This window comes from Eulemur rufifrons, chromosome 28, assembly GCF_041146395.1.
Source record: "Eulemur rufifrons isolate Redbay chromosome 28, OSU_ERuf_1, whole genome shotgun sequence".
Lineage (NCBI taxonomy): Eukaryota > Metazoa > Chordata > Mammalia > Primates > Lemuridae > Eulemur > Eulemur rufifrons.
Genome location: NC_091010.1, coordinates 40,578,745 through 40,599,871, shown reverse-complemented (window position 1 = coordinate 40,599,871; position 21,127 = coordinate 40,578,745). Strand labels below are relative to the sequence as shown.

The 21,127-nt window shown below is 33.0% G+C and overlaps 1 protein-coding gene across 2 annotated transcripts in view; it reads right to left on the bottom strand.

The window, feature by feature from the left end:
• Positions 1-2,071: 2,071 nt before the first annotated feature.
• Positions 2,072-21,127, bottom strand: part of HECTD2 (HECT domain E3 ubiquitin protein ligase 2) — a 63,978-nt gene continuing 44,922 nt past the window's right edge. For both annotated transcript variants that reach the window (XM_069459794.1, XM_069459792.1), the window contains exons 12-21: positions 18,365-18,472; positions 17,357-17,489; positions 16,332-16,420; positions 12,801-12,959; positions 11,615-11,689; positions 10,945-11,032; positions 10,754-10,860; positions 9,305-9,420; positions 8,579-8,722; positions 2,072-4,607 (exon numbers count right to left, since the gene is read on the bottom strand). In XM_069459794.1, the coding sequence (XP_069315895.1) occupies positions 4,487-4,607; positions 8,579-8,722; positions 9,305-9,420; positions 10,754-10,860; positions 10,945-11,032; positions 11,615-11,689; positions 12,801-12,959; positions 16,332-16,420; positions 17,357-17,489; positions 18,365-18,472 (1,140 nt within the window). In that variant the 3' untranslated portion in view covers positions 2,072-4,486. The remainder of the gene's footprint in view (positions 4,608-8,578; positions 8,723-9,304; positions 9,421-10,753; positions 10,861-10,944; positions 11,033-11,614; positions 11,690-12,800; positions 12,960-16,331; positions 16,421-17,356; positions 17,490-18,364; positions 18,473-21,127) is intronic.

Sequence of the window (21,127 nt, the reverse complement as noted above, 5' to 3'; positions counted from 1 at the left end):
TGTAGGTATACACCCCTCCCCTCCCCCATCCCCCACATCTGCCTGACACCCAATTGGTGTTATTCCCAAATGTGCACTTAGGTGATGATCAGGGAAACCAATTTGCTGGTGAGTACATGTGGTGCTTATTTTTCCAGATTGACTGACTCCTGGTCTGATCGGCAAGAAAATGTTTTCTCTGCTTCCAGGGGAACAATTAAAGCTTGGGGATTAATGGAATGCCTCACTGGTTGGGGGAGCATGTGAGATGGAAAATCGTGATGTTCAGAGTCAGACAGACATGAGTTCAAATTCTGCCTTGGCTCCTTGACAGCTGTGTGATCTTTGGCAAGCTTCTAGGCCTCTCTGAATTTCAACTTCCTTATCTGTAATGTGGAGACAATAATATCAATTTTATCCTGTTGTAAAGATTAAACATAAAATCATGTACATAAAATGCCACATACACCATCAGTGATCCATAAATCTTCATCTCTGCTCCTTTAATTAATATCCTATAGATGTTCAAGGTATTGGATAAGTGGCTTAAGAAATGAAAAGTAAAAGCATGCATAATTCCAGTGACGACTATTAACAAAGTGCAATATTTTGAACTGCCTGGTTCACACTGGAAAACACCTTAAATGTTGATGTGTAGGAGGATGGATCAACAAAATGTGGGACATGCATTTAATGATTCTATTCTGCAGTTAAAAAATGAATGAATCATATCTAAATATATCATTAGGGATAATTCTAGAAAAGACAATATTGAGTGAAAAATCTGTGGAAAGATATGTAGAATATATTATGTAACTATAACTATATAGTGCTTACAGATTGGTACATTTATAATACAAACATAATGTGGGAAGGATTCGCCCAAACCACAGGTTAATGAGGAACAGAGACGGAATATACTGGGATTGGAGAAGGGCACAAAAGGGGCTTCAATTCCACCTGCAAATTTTAATTAAAAAAACAATTTGGCAAAATGTTAACATTTGTTACATGTGAGTGTGGGGACATGGTCTTTCATTACGTTAATCTCTGAAATTTTTCTGTATATTTAAAATATTTAATTAAAAATATACTCCATTTATTTTTAAATTTAAACTTATATCTTGTTACACATCTATAAAACAGTGTTTAAAACTCTTGCCTAGTGAGACATCTATAAGGATAAATTTTAAAACACAGTTTCTAAAATAAGAAAGATTCTCCTAATACAATTTTAACACCTCAAAAGCACTTTGTGTTCTTTAACCTGTGGTTGAACCCAGGGTCTGAGAGCCAAAAACCTCTAGAAGGCTTCAGAAGCAATGGTTCTAAGATGTTATCATATTAGCACCATGATTGGTCTTGCATCACTTTACACTGCTTACTATTAACATATGCCAGACATGGTGTAAATGCTTTACACAGTAATTCATTTAATTTTCCCTATAATCCTATGAAGTAAGTAGGTTTATTATTTCCATTTTACCAATTATTTCTGTTTTACATTTGAGGCATAGGGAACTTAATCTGCCCAAGGAAACACAGCTAGTAAATGGTAAACCCAGGTGGTCTGGCTCCAAAACCCAAGCACAGGAGTAATGGACGTATGGCCAACTGGGTGGTGAATTGATCTGTGTTCTCCCCTGTGAAAACCCACCCTGGTCTTTCTTCCATTCAGCTACCTATCTTCTTCCATTAATCACCCATAACATTCTATCCAGCATTCTCATAATCTCCTCTCTCCCTTCCTTAAGCATTGGAAATTGGACAAGGGAAAAAAGGCCAAATGAATGATTTTGGGGAGGAATACTTAAGAGCTGAAGTTGTCTAGCTGTGGCCCATGAAATGTCATACTCAGTTCACTACTGAGTGTACTCCATTGGCATTACATTAATACACTCATTTGGTGGATTACCTATGTGGTTATCCAAATATTGGATATACATTGTTTCATGCTGAAAATATGCTAAGGAAATTGGTTATACTTAATATCAACAATTCACATCTTTTGAAGCTATGTGTTAGCCATCTTCCTAAGCACTAGTTTAAGACATAGACAGTATAATGCAAAGAACAGTTTACATTTATAAAATATTTTAACTCTATGGTTTTAATTAATTGCCTAATGTTCAAAAAATGAACTGAAGCCTAACCAACTGTATAATTTTAATATTTGAAAAATTTCATCCAGAAATTAACTTAATACAATACAGATTTGTACAAAAAAAAAGGGACTGTTAAAAACTTTTGATCATATAGACAAAAATATGATTAAGCAAAGATTTAAAAAGGACAGGAAATTTTGTAAATACTGATAAATACTGTGCAATGCTTTAATTTACTGTGGCAGATACAAAAATCAAGAATTCATTAACAGATTTTATATATATAAAAAGTAACTACATGAATGTTCTAACTGTTTAAATTAACAAAATGTAACAGTAGTGGTTTTTATTTTTTAAATGAGGTATTATTACACTGTAAACCAAAAACAGAGCATAAATAAATAAAGACAATGTGCAATTTAGTGATAAATGGTTATAAATTTCAACTTAATAACAACAGACAACAAAAATTCTCCAGTTATTTATGGACTTTGTAATTTAAAAATTTGGCTTGCTTGTGTACTTATTTAAAAGTGACATAGCTATCGATATACAAGCACATCATTAAACATGCAGACCAGGCCAACACAATTTTTCCATGAGTCATCTCTACCAAATACTTTGTTTACATTTTATTTAAAACAATTAAATCTGGTTTCTAATACATGATTCTTTTGTGCTTATTAGTAGTAACCTACATTAAACAGCTTACTTTCTAGTTCAAGCAATGTAAGAGAGAAGCAGTTTTATTTGCATATAGATTAAAAACAGAGCAAAACCAAACCAAACCAATATGCCTTTAACTCTCTTAGGCCTTCCAAGATTTTTAAGAAGAAATACCCTTGAAATAATAAACCCAAATGGAAAAGCAGAGTCACTTTTTTCTCAAAGAGAATGGTAAACAAAGCAACTCCTTTTCCTCAAAGATTGATGGGTTGGCTTCAGAACTGTTAGAGAAAAAGCTGATTAGTTCCTCCACCCTTGGAGAATGCTGCTGGTTGGGTGCAGGAAGCATAGCAACAAGAAGAGAGCCTAACTCAGAAAAAATTTTGGGAAGTATTATTTACATATGAACCATATGCTGGTACTAAATGCTGGTTTCATTGTTATTGCAAATATAACTTCAGAGTTTTCTGAAGAAAAGCTGTCAAAGTATAGTAGAGAAGTCTTGATTTGGAAATATTTGTAACATGCTAATAAAACTGCTTCATTTGCTATAAATTAAAAAAAAAGCCCATTTACTATCTGACTTAAAATGCAGTTTCTTTTTACATGCTACTTTATTAGAAACTCCATAAAAGAGGGTACTTTGAATCGCCTATATTCAGAATCCAGTGAAAAACAAACATTTTGGCCAAAACGCTGAATTTTATTTTTACATCAAGCTATATCATTTTGACACAAATGCTATTATTGTATTCACTTTTGTCAAATGCTTTATCCTACCTTTTCCAAAAATTAGTGTTTCAGTACAACTGGTGATCAAAAAATGTAGCTATAAGTCTTGTACACCAATCAAAATATATAAAAGCAGTTCTTTTCTCTTGTGCTTGTAATTGACATAATTCATCAATGATTAGATTTGATTTCTTTTCTAATATCTTGACCCTTAAGAAGAAATGATCATTATACAAATATTACAGAGTACTCAAGTAACTAGTTTACTGCCAATGTGCATGCAGACTAACAATACTTAAAAGAATATAACCTTGAACCCAATTAGTCTGAAAATACTCTTGTACAATCATCTTTATTGATTTGTAAAAGCTGTATACACATCTAAAACCCTGAATTTACTTTGTAAAAATAAATCTTTAGCAATAAATGGCACTATCAAAATCCCATTATTCTCAGGCTTTTATGTTATTTACATGCTTTTCAGCAACAGTTGAAAAGAATCTTACAGGACCACATCCAGTATATCAAAAAACCCTGTAAACTGCATTTGCAATTGTACTGTTGTTTCCCTCTATATGAAAATACGGCTACACCCCTTATGTTAAAGGCAATGTAGCTATTTGCTTTGCTACTGTGTGCTGGCAGTGCACAATCTGCCACTGGGTTCAACTGCGTCATAAATGCATTCTTCACTGCGCTTTGCTTTCCCAGTGGAACACTTGTGACCAACTACTTACGGAGAACGATAAAGTGCTATAAAAAAGAGGGACTGGACCCATACCTGTCTCTGCCATGTGGTCTTTTCCTCACTCAAGCAATTTCTGTGTTTTTAGAAAATTATCCCCTTGCTGAACATACTTCATATTTGATTTTAAAAAAACTCAGTATTTTAAAGTTGGTGAGCTTTGTGAAACTGTTTTGAGACAGAAACATGAAAAGGTTAAAGGCACAATAAGAGGGAAGTGAATGCTACATATAAAATATTGTATTTCAAGTCTTCTAGGTTACTCGAGTCCAAAGCCTTCTGAATTTGAAATTCCAATGATCAGTTTCTGTTTCAGGTCTTTTTTGCTCTTGTAGGGGGGAAGGCAAAGTTGATTGAAGCAGGTATGGGCCACAGGTAACCTAAGGAAATATTTTAAAAAAAATATTAAGTTTTAAAACTCACATACAATGATTGCTAAGCAACTTTTCAAATTACCAGGACACAAAAGTTCAAATCTATTTTGCTGTGCAAAGAGATGATTCATCCATTCCTTCACTGAACAAATATTTACTGAATACCTAACTATGTATCAGGTACCATTCTAGACACTAAGGCTATGTTTACAGACAGTCAATGTCCTTACTCTCAAGAAATTTTCATTTGAGAAGCATTTCTTTGGAGTCAGATCTGAATTTGAGTACTGCTTTCCTCACTTATGAGCTGTGGGATCTTGTTCAAGGTGCTTAATATCTCCGAATCTCAGTTTTCTCATCAATGTGATAGGGCAAAACATCCAACTAGATTATTTAAAAGATTAAAAGAGCTATCTACACAAAACACCTAACATAGTAGTAGATAATATAATGTTACTATATTCCAGCCTTTAATGTCAAAAAGTAACAAAAAGAGCATTTTGGGGATATCTAGATGTCCACACTTTTAATTTTAATGTTGCTGCCCTTGATGCACATGTAAGACTCATCCTCCGAATCCTTTTCATCAGCTCTCCCAACCCACTACCTGATGACACTGTTATTTTCATTCAGGATTTCTGCAGATACCATAGGACCCTTTCCTGCTGTCTTTGTAACTCCACAGCAACAGAATAGCTGCTAGTCAATAAATAAAAATGGGGAATACACCAGAGAAAGGGAGAACATTTTTAAAGAAGTTTGTATGATTAGAAACTAAACTTTGAAAGTCCCCTTGTATTAAAAGACTTAAAATTATTAGAATCAGGTTCCAAGGCAATCACAGCAGCAACAAAAATTAATGAATGGGACATGATTAAATTAAAAAGCTTCTGCACAGCCAAAGAAAGTCACGAGAATAAACAGACCACCTACAGAATGGGAAAAAATTTTTGCATACTACACATCAGATAAAGGACCGATAACAAGAATCTATTTAGAACTCAGGAAAATCAGCAAGAAAAAATCAAACAACCCTATCAAAAAGTGGGCAAATGACATGAATAGAAACTTCTCAAAAGAAGATATAAGAATGGCTAACAAACATATGAAAAAATGCTCAACATCCCTAATCATCAGAGAAATGCAAATCAAAACCACAATGAGATATCACTTAACCCCAGTGAGAATGGCCTTTATCAAAAAATCCCAAAACAACACATGTTGGCATGGATGTGGAGAGACAGAAACATTCATACACTGCTGGTGGGACTGCAAACTAGTGCAACCCCTGTGGAAAGCATTATGGAGGTATCTTAAACAGATTCAAGTAGACCTGCCATTCGATTCAGCAATTCCATTATTGGGCATATACCCAAAGGAAAAAAGGTCATTCTGTAACAAAGACACATGTACCCGAATGTTTATAGCAGCACAATTCACAATAGCAAAGATGTGGAAACAACCCAAATGCCCATCAATACATGATTGGATTAGTAAGCTGTGGTATATGTATACCATGGAATATTACTCAGCTATAAGGAATAATGAAGATACGACATCTCTATGGTTCTCCTGGAGAGAGTTGGAACCCATTATATTAAGTGAAGTATCCCAAGAATGGAAAAACAAGCATCACATGTACTCACCAGAAAATTGGTTTCCCTGATCATCACCTAAATACACATCTGGGAACGACACCGATCGGATATCAGACTGAGGGGGGGGTGGGGGAGGGGATGGGGGTATGCCTACACAATGAGTGCATTGCGCACCGTTTGGGGAATGGTAACGCTTGAAGGTGCTGACTCAGGAAGGGGGGGGTGGGGAAGGGAGGGATATATACCTACATGATGGGTGCAACGCCCACTATCTGGGGATCAGACACGCCTGGAGCTCTGACTTGGGGGGAAAGGCGGTACATGGGCAACGTATGTAACCTGCAATTCTGTATCCCCCACAACAATAAGATGAAATTAAAAAAAAAAATTATTAGAATCAGCATTTACTGAGTGCTTGGCCTATGAGACTCAAGCACTGTGCTAAGTGCTTTTACATGTATTGTTTCCTTTAAGCCTCAAAACAACCTAAAAAGTGGTGAGGAAAAACAGACATGGAAATATACAGGTTAAGCAGTCTGTTCAAGGCTACAGAGCTGGTAAAGATGTGGCTCCGATATTCAAATCCAGATTGGTCTGACTTCAAAACCAGTGTTGTTAATATGTAAAGATTTAATGTTCTTCTTTAGCACAAATCTAGTGGATTATAAATGGTGGACCTTGTAAGAGGAATGGAAACTCCCTTTTCAGCTGGAGTGTTGTCCTTGTCTTTTGAGGCACACCTCTACTGCATCAGATTGAAATGTTACATGTCTTTGATTGTTGGCTATATTTAATATATGTGAGGTTCCCACTGGGAGTCCTAAAGTTGCTCTAGATTCATTAACAAGCCATGCTAGTTCACAAAATAATCCTTGAAATAATGATTATTAGAAAAGTTTACACGTAATGTCACCTTTGTATTAAAATAGATTAATCCTTTTTGAATCGGCAATATTTTTAAGACAAATATTCTGAAAAATTAGTTTCTGTTAAGCAAGTAAATCTGCAATCTCAAAAGGCTTCTCTTGAATTTTTTTCACTTTTGGCCTTTAATTGTAAATTCTGTTCAGAAATCTCTACAGTTTATATATACATAAATATTTATTTTGTGTTTTAAATATAATCTTGATGCTAACTTAAATATTCATTCAGGAAATAGTTATTGGGCACTTACCATGGGTGGCCACATGGAGAATACAGGGACATATAAAGCATAACCTCTGTCTCGAAGAACTAAATGACTAAGATATAGAGCGCAATATGGTAAGTAGCACATCACTTCTATAAGATATTTGAGGAACTCACTGAAGGCATGATGATTTTTGACTTTACAGAGGAAGTCAACATTAAACTGGGTCTCTAAGAGAGATACCAGGCACATGCCACATGTAAAGGAAACAACTTAAACTTATGGAGGAAGAAAGGCACAAAATGTGTTTAAGGCATTAACAAAACAGCCAGTTGACTCAAGCATGGGAAGAAATGAAAATTGGTAGGTAGGCTGAGGGAGAAGACTAGAGTTTTATTTCACAGGCTCCAGATTCTAGAACTTAAACTAGTGGGGAGCAATAACGCTATTTTTACCCAAGGAAATATCATGATCAAAAAAGTGTTAAGGAAAATGAATTTGGCAAAATAATTAGAAAGGGAAGAACCCTGAGTAGGAAGACCAGAAAGGAGGCTATTTAAATAAGCTAGAAATGAGGTCAAAATAACTTTACCAGGGTGGTGGCAGTGGGAAAACAAAGGACAGATTGTAGTTCTAAAATGAAAGGAAGAACTGACAGGACTTAGGTAATGTTCAATGTATGGGGCAGGAGAAAACAATGATTATAATCAAAGTTATATCTACTGAAATTAGCTTTACAAATTATCAGGTATTTGGGAAAGGGAGTAAGTAGATCAGCATTAATTCATTAACACTACTAGAAAATAACTTAAATCCATCATCACCATTACTTCATATGCAAAGAGCATGAGATTAAAAAACAAAGAGGACTAGTACTAGAAGTACTTCTGGTACTTACTATGATAGCCAAAAACCAAAACAAAACAACAACTCACAAATAAACAAGAAACCCCAATTTATTATTTTTCCTAAAAATAAAAAAAAATATTTAAATAAAAATTAAGGGCAGACAACAGGTTCTGTAAGAGACTATAAAGCACTTATTTGACTTATCAAAGTAAAAAGTTGATGGAAACAAATTATCAGTATTAACAACTATCAAAAACTTTCAGCTAAAGTCTCTTATTTCAAGGCCATGTTTTCTTCTATGAAAATGACTTCAGATTGAATAAATCTCTTGATTCCAAATGTAATATTAGTATTAGCAATAATCTATAGGTTAAAAATAGAATTACAATCTAAAAATTTACCAGTTAGTAGAAGTTTCATTCTTTGAGATTTTAAAGTTCAAATCAGCCATCCCTCCTACTGGAACTCTGTCACTTCCTGTAGTAAAATGTAGCAACTTCTTTTGAAGATCAAGAGGAAATCCAAGCACAACTTCCCAAAAGTATCTAGAGAACACCAAGAGAAATTTACATAAAACGTTTTGACAAAAATCCTATAGGATAATAAAGTAATATAAAGGAAACTCTAAGGGAAAAAACTTTCCTTAAACATACACAGTATCCTTAATGTAAAATGAAAGAATGATGAGCTTTTGTATATGAATTAGGCTTTTGACTAAAATTATTATAAAATGATTTTTATAAAATTGTGTACGTAGTCCAACAGTAGATAGGTACAGAAACCATTTTTCTCTGATATAGTTTACAAGTCTTATCTTTCAACAGTGTTATTAAAATGCTATTTACAAGTACAGCATCCCCGAAATTCTAGGACCAAAGTCATTTTTTTTAAGTCAAATCTCTAAACTTTTATAGAAACTTATTTATATAATTTTCTCCCAAGGGGAATGCTAAGTGATTTCATATTTAATAGTCTCATATTACTTTCTAGAGATAAAATAAGATAGTGTGGGACTCCTCAATATTTCAGATAACTTGATTGATTCAAAGATTGTTAAGTTATACAAATAAATGAACCGCATTCTCTGTTGTTCCTTTTCCACAACCCCAGAAGTATAGAGAGCTCACCTTATAGTTAAGTCTGTTTTTGCATAGCCATCATACTGAGTACTTCTTTGCAGAGCATGCATATCCAGTTCAGGACTTCCACAGACCAGAATTTCAACCTCTTCTGGACAAAGCAGCTGCCAATAATTATTTATCAAACGAGATAATTTAAAAATGATGGTTTTAAATGGAATTGTAACTATTTTCACTGAATCAAATCACACAAACCATGACTTCTCTTACAGTACATCAAACAATTTTTGTCGAAGAAAAAATCTTCTCCACGCATATTTTTCCCTCTGAGGCAAGATATTTTTGCTTCTGGAGATTTATAAATCTTGTAAAATAGTAATTAGTAGTTTGCCAGAAAAACAAGTGACTTAAACAAATGCAAAGGACTCTTCCCCCAAACCCAGAATGAAGCTCCAGCATCTCCTGATCTGCCTGCCTCCTTCCAATATCCCATAATACTTGTGTGCTGTAGAGTTTGGGTACTTGGGTACAATCTATTTGTATCTCTTGCTTTTTTTTTCATCTTTTAAGTGGGTTAGTCTCCCACCTAAAGAGATTAAAGCTCTCAAAAACAGAGACCATGCTATGCCATTTAATTCTTATTTTCCCTCTCTCTACCCCAGTAACTACCAGTGCGTCATAGACAAAACTTAATTAGAGCTCAATAAAGTGCTTCTTTTTCAAAGGTACTTTCAAAAACAAACATATTACAAAGGTTACTCTAAAATAAGCTGGAAAGACTGTGAGCTACCTACTCCTGCCCCAAAGTAACCTCTATAGTCCATTTCTTTCTCCTGTGAAAAATAATTCAAATGAAAAACCTAACTCCAATCCCTCATAATAAAACGGAGGGGAGATACAAGTGGTATGATGGAGCAGGCCCTGGGTAGCTGGGGTGAAGGGTAGCACATGATATTTCTGACGTGGTATTCTAAGTAGAAGCTGACCCATATTCACATGGCTAAGACAAGTCAAAACAACCCAAGTCCACCACGACTCTGAAGATAAACTACTTCCTATGGGTGAAAGGCAACTCAGAATTGTTGAGGGACACTTGAAGCAGCGGGAAGCAGTTATAAATATGTTCCTTAATCAGGAAGAAGTTGTGGTTTTTGCCCTGGAGCTATATATTAACTCTTTTTTTTGTGCCTTGTCCCTCAGTATTAAGACCCTGAGTTCATGGATCTCTTTATCCACTCTACTTGGGGAAAGTTTGTAAAGCTCTAAAGACATAGCAAAAGCGGAGAGAAAAATGAACCGACCGGGGTAATTTTCCCCGGAGAATTCTAGAGAATTAAGGCTGAAATAAGAGAACTTTTTATTTCTAGCTCTATTTTTAAAAAGTAGAAAACATTTTCTATTTTAAAAGCTTATACACTAAAATATTTAAAAATTATTTGTCACTATTACAGTATTACAAAACCTAACTGAAAACTCAATTTAAAGTTTTAAACTCACCATTAGGGCATTTGAAGCACACACACTATGAAATCCATAATAAAATGCAGAGAACTGCTTATAGATGGATTTGTTGAGAAGGAAGTCAATATAAAGCTGTACATATTCTGGAAAGCAATTTTATGTGTGTTAAATAGTAAAAGTAAATGGTAAGTACTAATTAATTTTAATTAAAAATGGTATTAACTTACCTTTCCTATTTTGATTGGTAACTGGAATTTTATCACCACCTGGCTTCAAATTATAGGACTTAATTATTCCAAATTCTTCTTGAAAAACCTGATGGGAGATGCCATCACACATATTTATTGGTATGACTGATAAAACAACAGGATTCAATGACCACGTTTGTAAAATTTAAAAAGAACAGGTTTTTTTTCCCTCTCCCTTATACAAACTACAGAAAGGCTGTATTATCTAGATAATAATACTCAGGTCTTTGGAGCTATGTGGATCACTGAAATTTCCATCTCCCAACTATTGTAAGGGGAGTGGAAATGAGAGCGTTTTGGCCTGACACATTAGTTTCTACTACTAACTTCTAGGGTTGAAGCTACAGGAGAGGCTTATTTTTAGAAACTAAAAAGCTCTGAGAAAGTAACCAAGTCAAGGGAACGTGTAATTGCCTAACAGAGTACCCTTACCCTTGGTGAATTTCTTTAAACACATTCATTAACTGCTCATCTAAATGTGTCTGCTTCACCATCTCTACTTTATCAGGTTAAGAGCCTTTAAGACAAGGAATTGTATGTGTTGATTAATCCTCATTCATCTTTTCTAACAGTGGGTGTTTAATAGCAAATGGCATTTTTCATATATGAAATACATGGTTAACAGACATCTGTTTGCCCTTAATAGTACCTGGAACGTTGAATAGAAATCTTCTTCAACATTGCCTTCGTATGATAAGAGTTCACTTAATCCATGGGCCAACTCCTATAAAAAGAAATCTATTATATAGGTCTTTTAAAATCAAATAGCATTTTACTCAAAATAGTTAAGCAGATCTACTATAGTTCACTTCTATGTGAAATAAGGAGTAAACTCTTTCAGATTTCAGAATAAAGATCGTATTTGAGATGTATTTTCCAGGGCAGAAAATGCTTAATGATTTCTGCCATCCAGAGCCTTGGAAAAATTCAATATAGGTTATAGAGGAGGAAACTACCCAGTTCAAATCAGAGGCGTAACTCTGGGCTCTATCCTTAAGCAGCAAGCTAAGTGCATCTCTAATGTAGTTTCCATCATAATTCACTGCTATCTGCCACATTATTGTTTGCGAAATACTTCCCACTTTCAATTTATATTCTTAGAAAAATATACTAATGTCTTATGATTCATCTTTTAAACACAAAACACACAGTCCATACATGTTAAGTAGTTTCTACATTTCAGTTAAAGTGCCCTCCCCTCCCAAGAAAAAGCTGAGAACACTGGAAGAAATATTTTCTCACATTATGTCATAACTCAAGTTATACATGAATAAGGATTTAAAAATAGAAAAATTGACCCAGTATTTCCAAAAAATTTTCAAGTTTTATGAAAAAATTAAAGTTCATTTTAAATTAGAAAAATGATTAATAATAGCATAGTTAGAATGATGTTAAATATTTTACATAATAAATTTTCTATCTCATTAAAACCAGAAATTTTCACACAAATCTAGGCTGGCATAGATTTGATTGTCATTACTGGTTTTAATTATTAATAAAAACTATCTCATTGTTTCACATAAAGAAACTAGAGGTCAGAAAGATTAAATAATTTATGCAAGTTCACAGAGCTAATAAGTGGCAGAATCTGGATTCAAATCACTGCCTCTCTGACTTCAAAGTCTGTTCCTACTATGCTGTAAGAGCTTAGGAGTCCTGCAAAGTGGGTGACATGTCTCTCTAAGGAATGAGAAAGCTGGTTGAAAAAGGAGATGAGTTGTAAAGGTAGAGGAAAACCATATTTAAAAGAAAGAATAGCATTAGGAGGAGAGAGACTGTGCAGGTAGAAGATGATTTAGCATTAAGGACAAGACATTTCATAACTTTATACTTACAGGCATAATTTGACATAAGTCATCAATATTAACACTGCAGATGCCTACTGGTATGTTCTGATCACTAGGAACGACGGGAGGGCTCAATAATTTCTTGTAACAGCAAGGAGGGAAACGAATATCCAAGGTGATGCTGTTATAAACAGCTAGTCCCATAAGCTATGCATACTAAATGTTAAGCATTAACATAAAATCCATGACAACAAATAAGTTTTGAATTATGCATCAGTCTATTTCTCACATACTTCTTTCAGATTTAACACTGACTTTCTAATTAGTCCCACATACATCCTTTCCTCTCTTTCATTTATTTCCCCTTTATTATATATAATTCCTTGATTACCAAAAGTCATGCAAAAAGGAATGGTTCAGTTGATAGTATTTAATGATTTCCCTAATCTAAGATCATAATAAACAGCAACTTCAGACATTTCTGTAAATTATTTAACATATAAAAAAATTTTCTAAATTTAAACAAAGGCATTGGTGATTTTATAAGTAGCAGCAGCTGTTTATTCAGTAGAACACACTGCAGAATATACTACTGGTTTTGGAAATAGTAATTTTAGTTAATTTAAAATTAAATACAGACTATGTGAAGAAAAGAGGTAAATTGAATAAACATATAGACATATACATGGTATTTATTAGCTAATAGGATAAGTAATTTCCTACAGTAAAACTTGAAAGGCTTTTGTTATTTGGAGTTTACTCAAAGTGTTGAAGTTAAAAAGCTACAGATGTTGTATTTATAAATTTTGCCTACTTTTATCAGTTATATGGCAGAATATACTTATCCTTTGCTGAAAGAGAGGTTTTAGATTAAATTTCCTAATATTTCAACTGCCAATTATTAAATAAAGTTATTAAGGAAGAAATTAATTTTATAGGCTCAAAAGGAAATCCAAACATATAGACTCCATAAATTACTAAAAACAATTTTTAAAAAATTGGAAGACTGCCAATATTTCAATTTGCTAAGGCAGAAGGAAGGCTGATAATAACTTAAAAAACAGATATGCTACTATATAGGTAAGCATATAAACAGAGACTGAACAGTGTGTTCAAGGGGACAGACACTGAATATATGTTCTAACATATTTCCATAATCATAACGATAGCAATAACAATGATAACCACAATACTATTAAAGTCACTATTTATGATCATCTACTATGGTGGCAAGTTTTTTTTTTTTTTTTTATTTCATCTTATTGTTATGGGGGATACAGAATTGCAGGTTACATACGTTGTCCATGTATATGGTGGCAAGTTTTAAGCATTTTGCATTTAAAAAATTTTAAGTATTACAATTTTGAAAGCAGGTTTTTCACAGATGAGAAAGTAGGCTCACAGGATTTCCTACAGGGTACACCCCCATGCAGAGGCACGTTTCATTTCACACTAAATCAACCTGCTCTCATGAAGCAGGGTTGGGGCTGGGGTAAGTTTTCTGTTGGAGCCACCGGTACAAATAGAGCAGAGTTTGAAAACCTTGTACTATACTATACTCCCCTTACTCTTAGTTTCAATGCTCCTTTGGTATGGGTTTTAAAACATTGTTACATCATGGCTCTTCGTGTAATCTTCAAAACATTTTACAACAATTATTGTAGGTTTTACTACAACATTTCTGGTAAACTTCAAGGCCTTCTCATGCTTAAAAGTAACTATATTAAAAACACAATACCGTCAAAACTACTAGACTGACTCATCTTTGCTCCTAAAATTTTAAAACTGGAGATATGCATGGAGCTGACTGTATTTTCTCAATGATTATGCCTGTTACTTCTCAATTTTCAGTTTCTAATTCCTTATATGACCACAATCCACTATTATCTCACATTTTTCCTATATATAGTATCATGCTTTTTAGGGCATCAATTTTGATTTCTATAGGTTTTATGTGTGTGTGTAATAAATAAAAATAATGAGATAGTAGCAGTTATAATTTTTAGATTTAATTAACTTGAAATATGCAACATGTAAACATGCTTAATATGCTCTTTGGGTTAATGGCTGAAGAGAAACTAATGTCTATTTAAAAAAATGAGCAAATTCATGATTTTATGCATAGTACCATTTTAAAAATATGATGACTAAATAAGATATAGTTTATTATAATATTAGAAACTCAAAATATCACCCAAATCTAAGTTGTGATATATGAATGTAAAGCATGACAAACATACATTAATATATCAGGAAATTTAAATAGGTCATAGTGTAGTGAGAAGCATCAATCACTCAGGCCTTCATTGAAGCTGAGACATTCAACAACTGATTACTGCAGATAACAGAATAAAAACCAGGAATCTAAGAATTGTTAAGTGTTCTCCTATATTGTGGAGTTTAGCCTTTGGTAGCTTTAGACATGACAATATATACAAAATTTCAAATCAAGTTTACTATCTCAATGTGTAGTTTTTATTATCTCTTCTTTCATCCAGTCTCTCAACTTCGATATACATTCCTCAGAATATACTCCAACAGAAGTAACAAAGACACATACAAAGCTTGTAAGATGGCTCTTAATTCTTTTTTTGATGGTATCTTTCATAATTCTCAGTGTGTTCATTTTACTGTAACAAGTCCAGCACAATTCAGCCTGTAATGTCCCAATCTCTCTATCCCTGTGTTAATCAAATGTAATTGTTCCATTTTTAAATCTCTACCTTCTCTGGAAGAAATACATTGCATCTTTTTCTTCTCAGAACTCCCTATCACTTAATGCCATTTGGTCCCTTGACTCTGAGGACAGACTACTCTGCACTGGTGGGCATCCATCCATTTAGACGGTAAGCTTCTTAAAGGTGGAATTTTCCCCTCCTCTGTAAACCTATTCATTTCCAGTGATTCCTCATTTATTTACTCTCCCCTCCTTTCTTACACAATTATATTTCTTAGAATTTAAGAAGCTAATAATGTAAGGAAGCATTTTCTTGTCCAATCTCCCACCCAGTGCAGGAGTGCCCTCCACAACACACCTGATGAGAATCAGATGGCAAATAGATTCCTAAAATCTAAAAAACACTATATAATAATGCTGTACACTTTCAATATTCCCATTACATTCTATTTTCAATTTTTATGGGTGCCTCCTTTACGTTTCAGAATTTGGGGGCATATTAATTTCCTCAATTTCAATTTAATAAACTGAGTGAAATAAACACAAAGGGAAAGAATAGAAAAATACTTTAAATGAAAAATACTTTGTTTTTTTAAAAAATGCCTTAATTTCTGATAACTTTGATTAAATGTGAAATAGGAAATAACCATTTTTATTTTGAGATAAGGTTTCCCAAAAAAATCAAAACTCGGCCATTTCTTTGAATTAATTTAATCTACTGATATCACATAGTTGTGATATTATATATAACAAAGATTAATGAAAATATATTAGTAAATTTGACAAGAATATTTAATTTGGATAAGATGATTAAAGAGAACAATTTTTTAAAATACAGATACATACAATCTTTTGAAATCTCTAGTCTATTAGCACCTCCTAGTGGAAAGTTTAAAGGATACAATTCCAACCAATCGGAATTCAGAATAGTTATCACATTTAAAGCTGCTAAACCAATGGCACTGTGAATCCTTGTGATATGTAAACATGCCTGAAAAAAAACCCACATAATTTTATTATTAACATGATTGATTTAAAAAAAATCACAGTGGTAAAAATGTACACAACATCTAGTAGAAGCAAATCATTTCAGCAATAGTTCTGTTACAAACCATCTTTCGTGTTAAAAATTTCACAGATTCTTTAAGGGACCATATATATTTGCAAATCTCAGCAAATATAAATATATATTACATATATAGAAAGAGCATTTTATGGCATTTTATTGTTCACCGGTATCCTGAACCAAGGGGTAGAAATAGAAAGATAGAAACTAATCAGACTTTATAAAAACTATAGTTTTGTATATGTTTGATCAAAATTAATTTTGAGGATTATCTGGAGATTTCAATTTACTCATGTCATCTCTATTTCCCATCACTAGAAAAATTATGTTTACACACACACACAGAAATACACATACATACACATATATAAAGAAAACACATATATATATAAATTCAGAAAAACAGAATTCTATAGATGGTTTCTCTAAAGTCAAATTTAAATTTCAAAGGCTTATTTTTCTTAAAAATTATTTAATGAATTCTTATTAAAATGACTCATTATTTAATGAAAGAGGCTTCAAATACTAGTGTAAAGCAAACTATAGTTTTGTTTTTTAATTTCACATTTTTTTCAATGACAATTTTTGTGCATTTACTCAGAAAAGATTTGGATGTTTCCTCACAAATGCATACTTTTAGTCTTGATACATTTTGTTAGGATTCCCAACAAGATAATTAGCATTTCGATCATCAATTTGGTCAATTTTTAAAATTTACATAATAGTCCTTAAACAATCATTCAACATTTATGGTTGACAAAAATTCTGTAAAATCATAGAGTAGGTCAAAAATAAGGGTGATTACTTGACTCTAACAATTATGAAGAAACATTGTTCATAAATATTAGATTAAATACTCACCATAATCTGGATGAAAAATTTGGCGAATTAGAAGAAGGAACCACTCTTTAGTCAAGCCACCCATATCCAAACCAGCTTCCCCTACAAATGTAACCTTCAACTTCTTTTTCAAGTCTGCTCTTTTCCGGGTTAACTATTTGAAGGTATTATGTAGTAGAGGAGAACAAAGAGCAGTGAAAAAGGAATTAACTTTTTTAATTCTGAGAAATGTGTTACATAGTCTTTATCTTACTTACAATGTCACAAAATGCCATGCATCCATCCACACATCCATCCATCCATCCATCCATCCAATAAATTTGACAGACACTGTGTGAGCTAGGTGTTTACTATGTTTGTTTTGTGGATCAGGAAACAGAATTAGAGAGGTCAGGTAACTTGCCCAAGATTACTGTCTCCTGGTATCATATTGTCTCAAAAATTTTAATTTATCAGACTACAAAATACAATAATTCATTTCATTTTAACTTTCTGTCAACACTAAACTTTAGAAAATCACATAGCTAAATCAGCCATCATCTTCTACTGGCCATATGAAGATCTAGCCGAAGCACTGTACATGCAGGAAGCTTTACACATGACATGCAATCAAAATACGTCTGAAACTGAACAGGCCCAATTTACCCTGCAGGACAGACCTCTAATTTTATGGATGAGTAATCTGAGGCCTGGAGAAGTTAAAATAACTTATTACCCACCTAAGCAGTAACAAAGGTGAGTACAGAATCCAAGTTACATACTAAGAAACATGTATTACTCATTTCAGTGTTCTACATCAAATTATTTTCTGGGGAAATAATAACAAATCATTAATAAACATACAAAAAATGAATATAAGACCTAATTATGAATATAGAACTGATTTTAACTATAGTATCAAAATTTAAGGAAGCACAATCACTAGTATAGAGAAATAAAAAACAGCTTACTAAGATTTTTGTAATAAATCATATTGTAGAATTTATCTAGAGCTTTAATCAATTAGTATCATTTTGGAATAAATTATACCTCATCAAGTGAATCGCTAACCAGATGTGTCCGCCTTACTTTCATATTTAGAAATAACATATTCATATCAGGTCTCTGTCTTCGAGAAACTTTATCCACCAGACTTTGCTAATTAAATAAGAAAGTAAACATTTTCACTTTTACTTAAACTTTAATTTCATTTAAAACATTTAAATACTTTAGTAAAAATCACTTAATTCTTGTCTATGCCATCTCTCATTTAAACATTTTCATAAAATCAACTATACACATTTTTATTTGCAAAAATGGATTAGTTCATTTTATAATAATGAGAGCCAAATGGGGTACAAAATGGAGGACCAAAAATCATTCATCATCTGTAGTAAAGAATGTTGCATTACAGTTTCCATGTGTCTTATCTCTTATATAACAAAGTTTTCCATTTAATAAATAAAAACATAAAATAAGAACATTTAAAACAAGGTACATACTACTGATGATATAGCTGGGCTTTTTTGCATATTAAATTGTCTCTAAAAGCACAATTAACCTACTTTTAGAAAGTAAGTTGTCAACATGTATCAAAAGCCTTAAAAATATTCACATCCTTTGTCCCAATAATTCTATTTCTGAGAATTCTAATACAGAAAATACTTTATACAGTGAAATGTTCATCACAGCATCATCTATAGAAACAAAACTTTAGAAATACCCTAAGTACATATCCAGCTAATGAAATATAATACAGCTACTAAAAAATAGTCTACGTAAACAGTACAAGGAAGGCACAACTGAAGAAAGTAGAGAACAAAACTGTGTGTACAACATTGTTTCAACTCTGCTGTCTTTTAAAGATAATATAGAAAAAACATAAAAAGAAAATTTACTAAAATGTTAATAATTATGCTTGGATGATGGAGATATGGGTGATAAAAAATCTATTTTTCATGTCTGTTCATAATATAAGCACTGAGTATGTAAAAAACATATTTTAAAAAATCTAAAAGGAATATATAAATGCTATTTATCATGTAACATCTACATGCTTGTATATTTATTTACCTAAATCCTTATCAGACAATTTTTTGGTAACAACAAAAACTACTGTGCAGATTAAAGGTGAACATATCAGATGTTTTAAATACATATAGCAATTTGCTTTAATGAATAAAATTTTAATATCCCAAATCTACACAATTTAAGGCTACTTATGATTTTATAGATTACTATAAAAAAAACTCTAATTCAGAGCCTTCTCTATTTCTCCAACATTCAATGATAACTGCTTTTAACTGCTTTTTGCTTTTCTAGGTTCACCCTTACAAAAGAAATCTATATTCCTAGGATAGTATCCTGTGTTACGGACCTTTTTTCCTACTCTTTCCTATCTTCTGTTCCCCGTCTAGATCCCGGGGAGCTATCGTACTGAAAATATCTACTAAACAAATTCATACTAGGATGGTAATGGCAGACAAGCTTAGTGGCTACTCCTCCCATCAGGAATTCATATTTACCAGAAAATGTTCCAAATAAAAGAAATAACTCAAAAATGATAGAATTCTAGACAGTTTGATTTAGTTATTTTTAGGTTAGGAAACTTCTTTGGCAACTTTAGATTGTACCATGTAAGCTCCTGCTTACAATGACTACCTGTATGACTGTCCTTGTGTCAAAATAGTCACCCGTTATTAATTCCAAGTGGTATGGCAGTTTACAAATTAAAATGTTGGGAAACACTCATACAAACATAATGCCACTTGACTCTTCAATCTCTACTCATTTCCTTTCATGTTCTGTGGAAGACTCAGCCTGTGACAGAGTCTATATCTGCCACTCTCCTTCTTTTAAATAGAAGAAAAATTCCACAAGAAAAGATATCATCCTAAGTGTAACACAGAAAATTGCTCAGAAAATTTTTAAAAAACGTCTAGCTATTTAGATTTTTTCTTACCAATACAGAAAATCATAGCCCAATGTAAAAAAGTACTAAAAAGGCACACGACATTGTACAAATACAATAGAAAATGTCAAAATGACTTGCTATACAGACTAATCTTTGAACCAGTATCTACCCAAGACCAAGTGATAACAATTCTGGTGCTAATTATACTCATTTAAATTTATTCTTCAGGGGGGGCAGCGTGGCTTTGGAATGCCCTTGGTAAGCATAGGCAATAAAGTTTCTTCTAATACTCCCATACTCGGCATAAGCCAACTTTGGGATGTCGCCAGTTACTCACATCTTTTGTCCTTCTCTGTGATAGAAAGAAATACTCACCTTCCAGGCACTGAATTACTGAAGAATAAATAATTCTTATTTTTTATAGTATTTTGAAGTATTACAATTTATGCTTTAACATTCCTTTTATGGTCTCAGACAAGACATAGAAATCATTTCTTTTTACTCTATGTTTCTCTTTTTAAGAAGACCATAGCCAAGCTTCCCTCTAACTTTTAAAGTTGTGAACAATCATGTCACACAAGTAGATGCTTGAAATACACGAACAATAGTTTAGAGCTCTAATAAAAAAAGCTCATTGAATCTTTATTATATAAAGTACATAACTTTACTGGGCTATGCTGAAACATAAGTGGTAGAGAGTGGTAAGGACAGGCTCAGAGATAAACTTCACCTTGCCCTACAATTTGCCTGAAGTCAGCCTGACTGCTATCCCAGCTTCTATTGGCTTCCATGCATTTTGGTTTCCTAAGAATCAATAAAACACCTTTCCCCATCTTTGGGCTTATTTCTCAGTTCACCGACGCTCTGCTGGTTACCTGGAGTTGGGGTATGGTATTTAC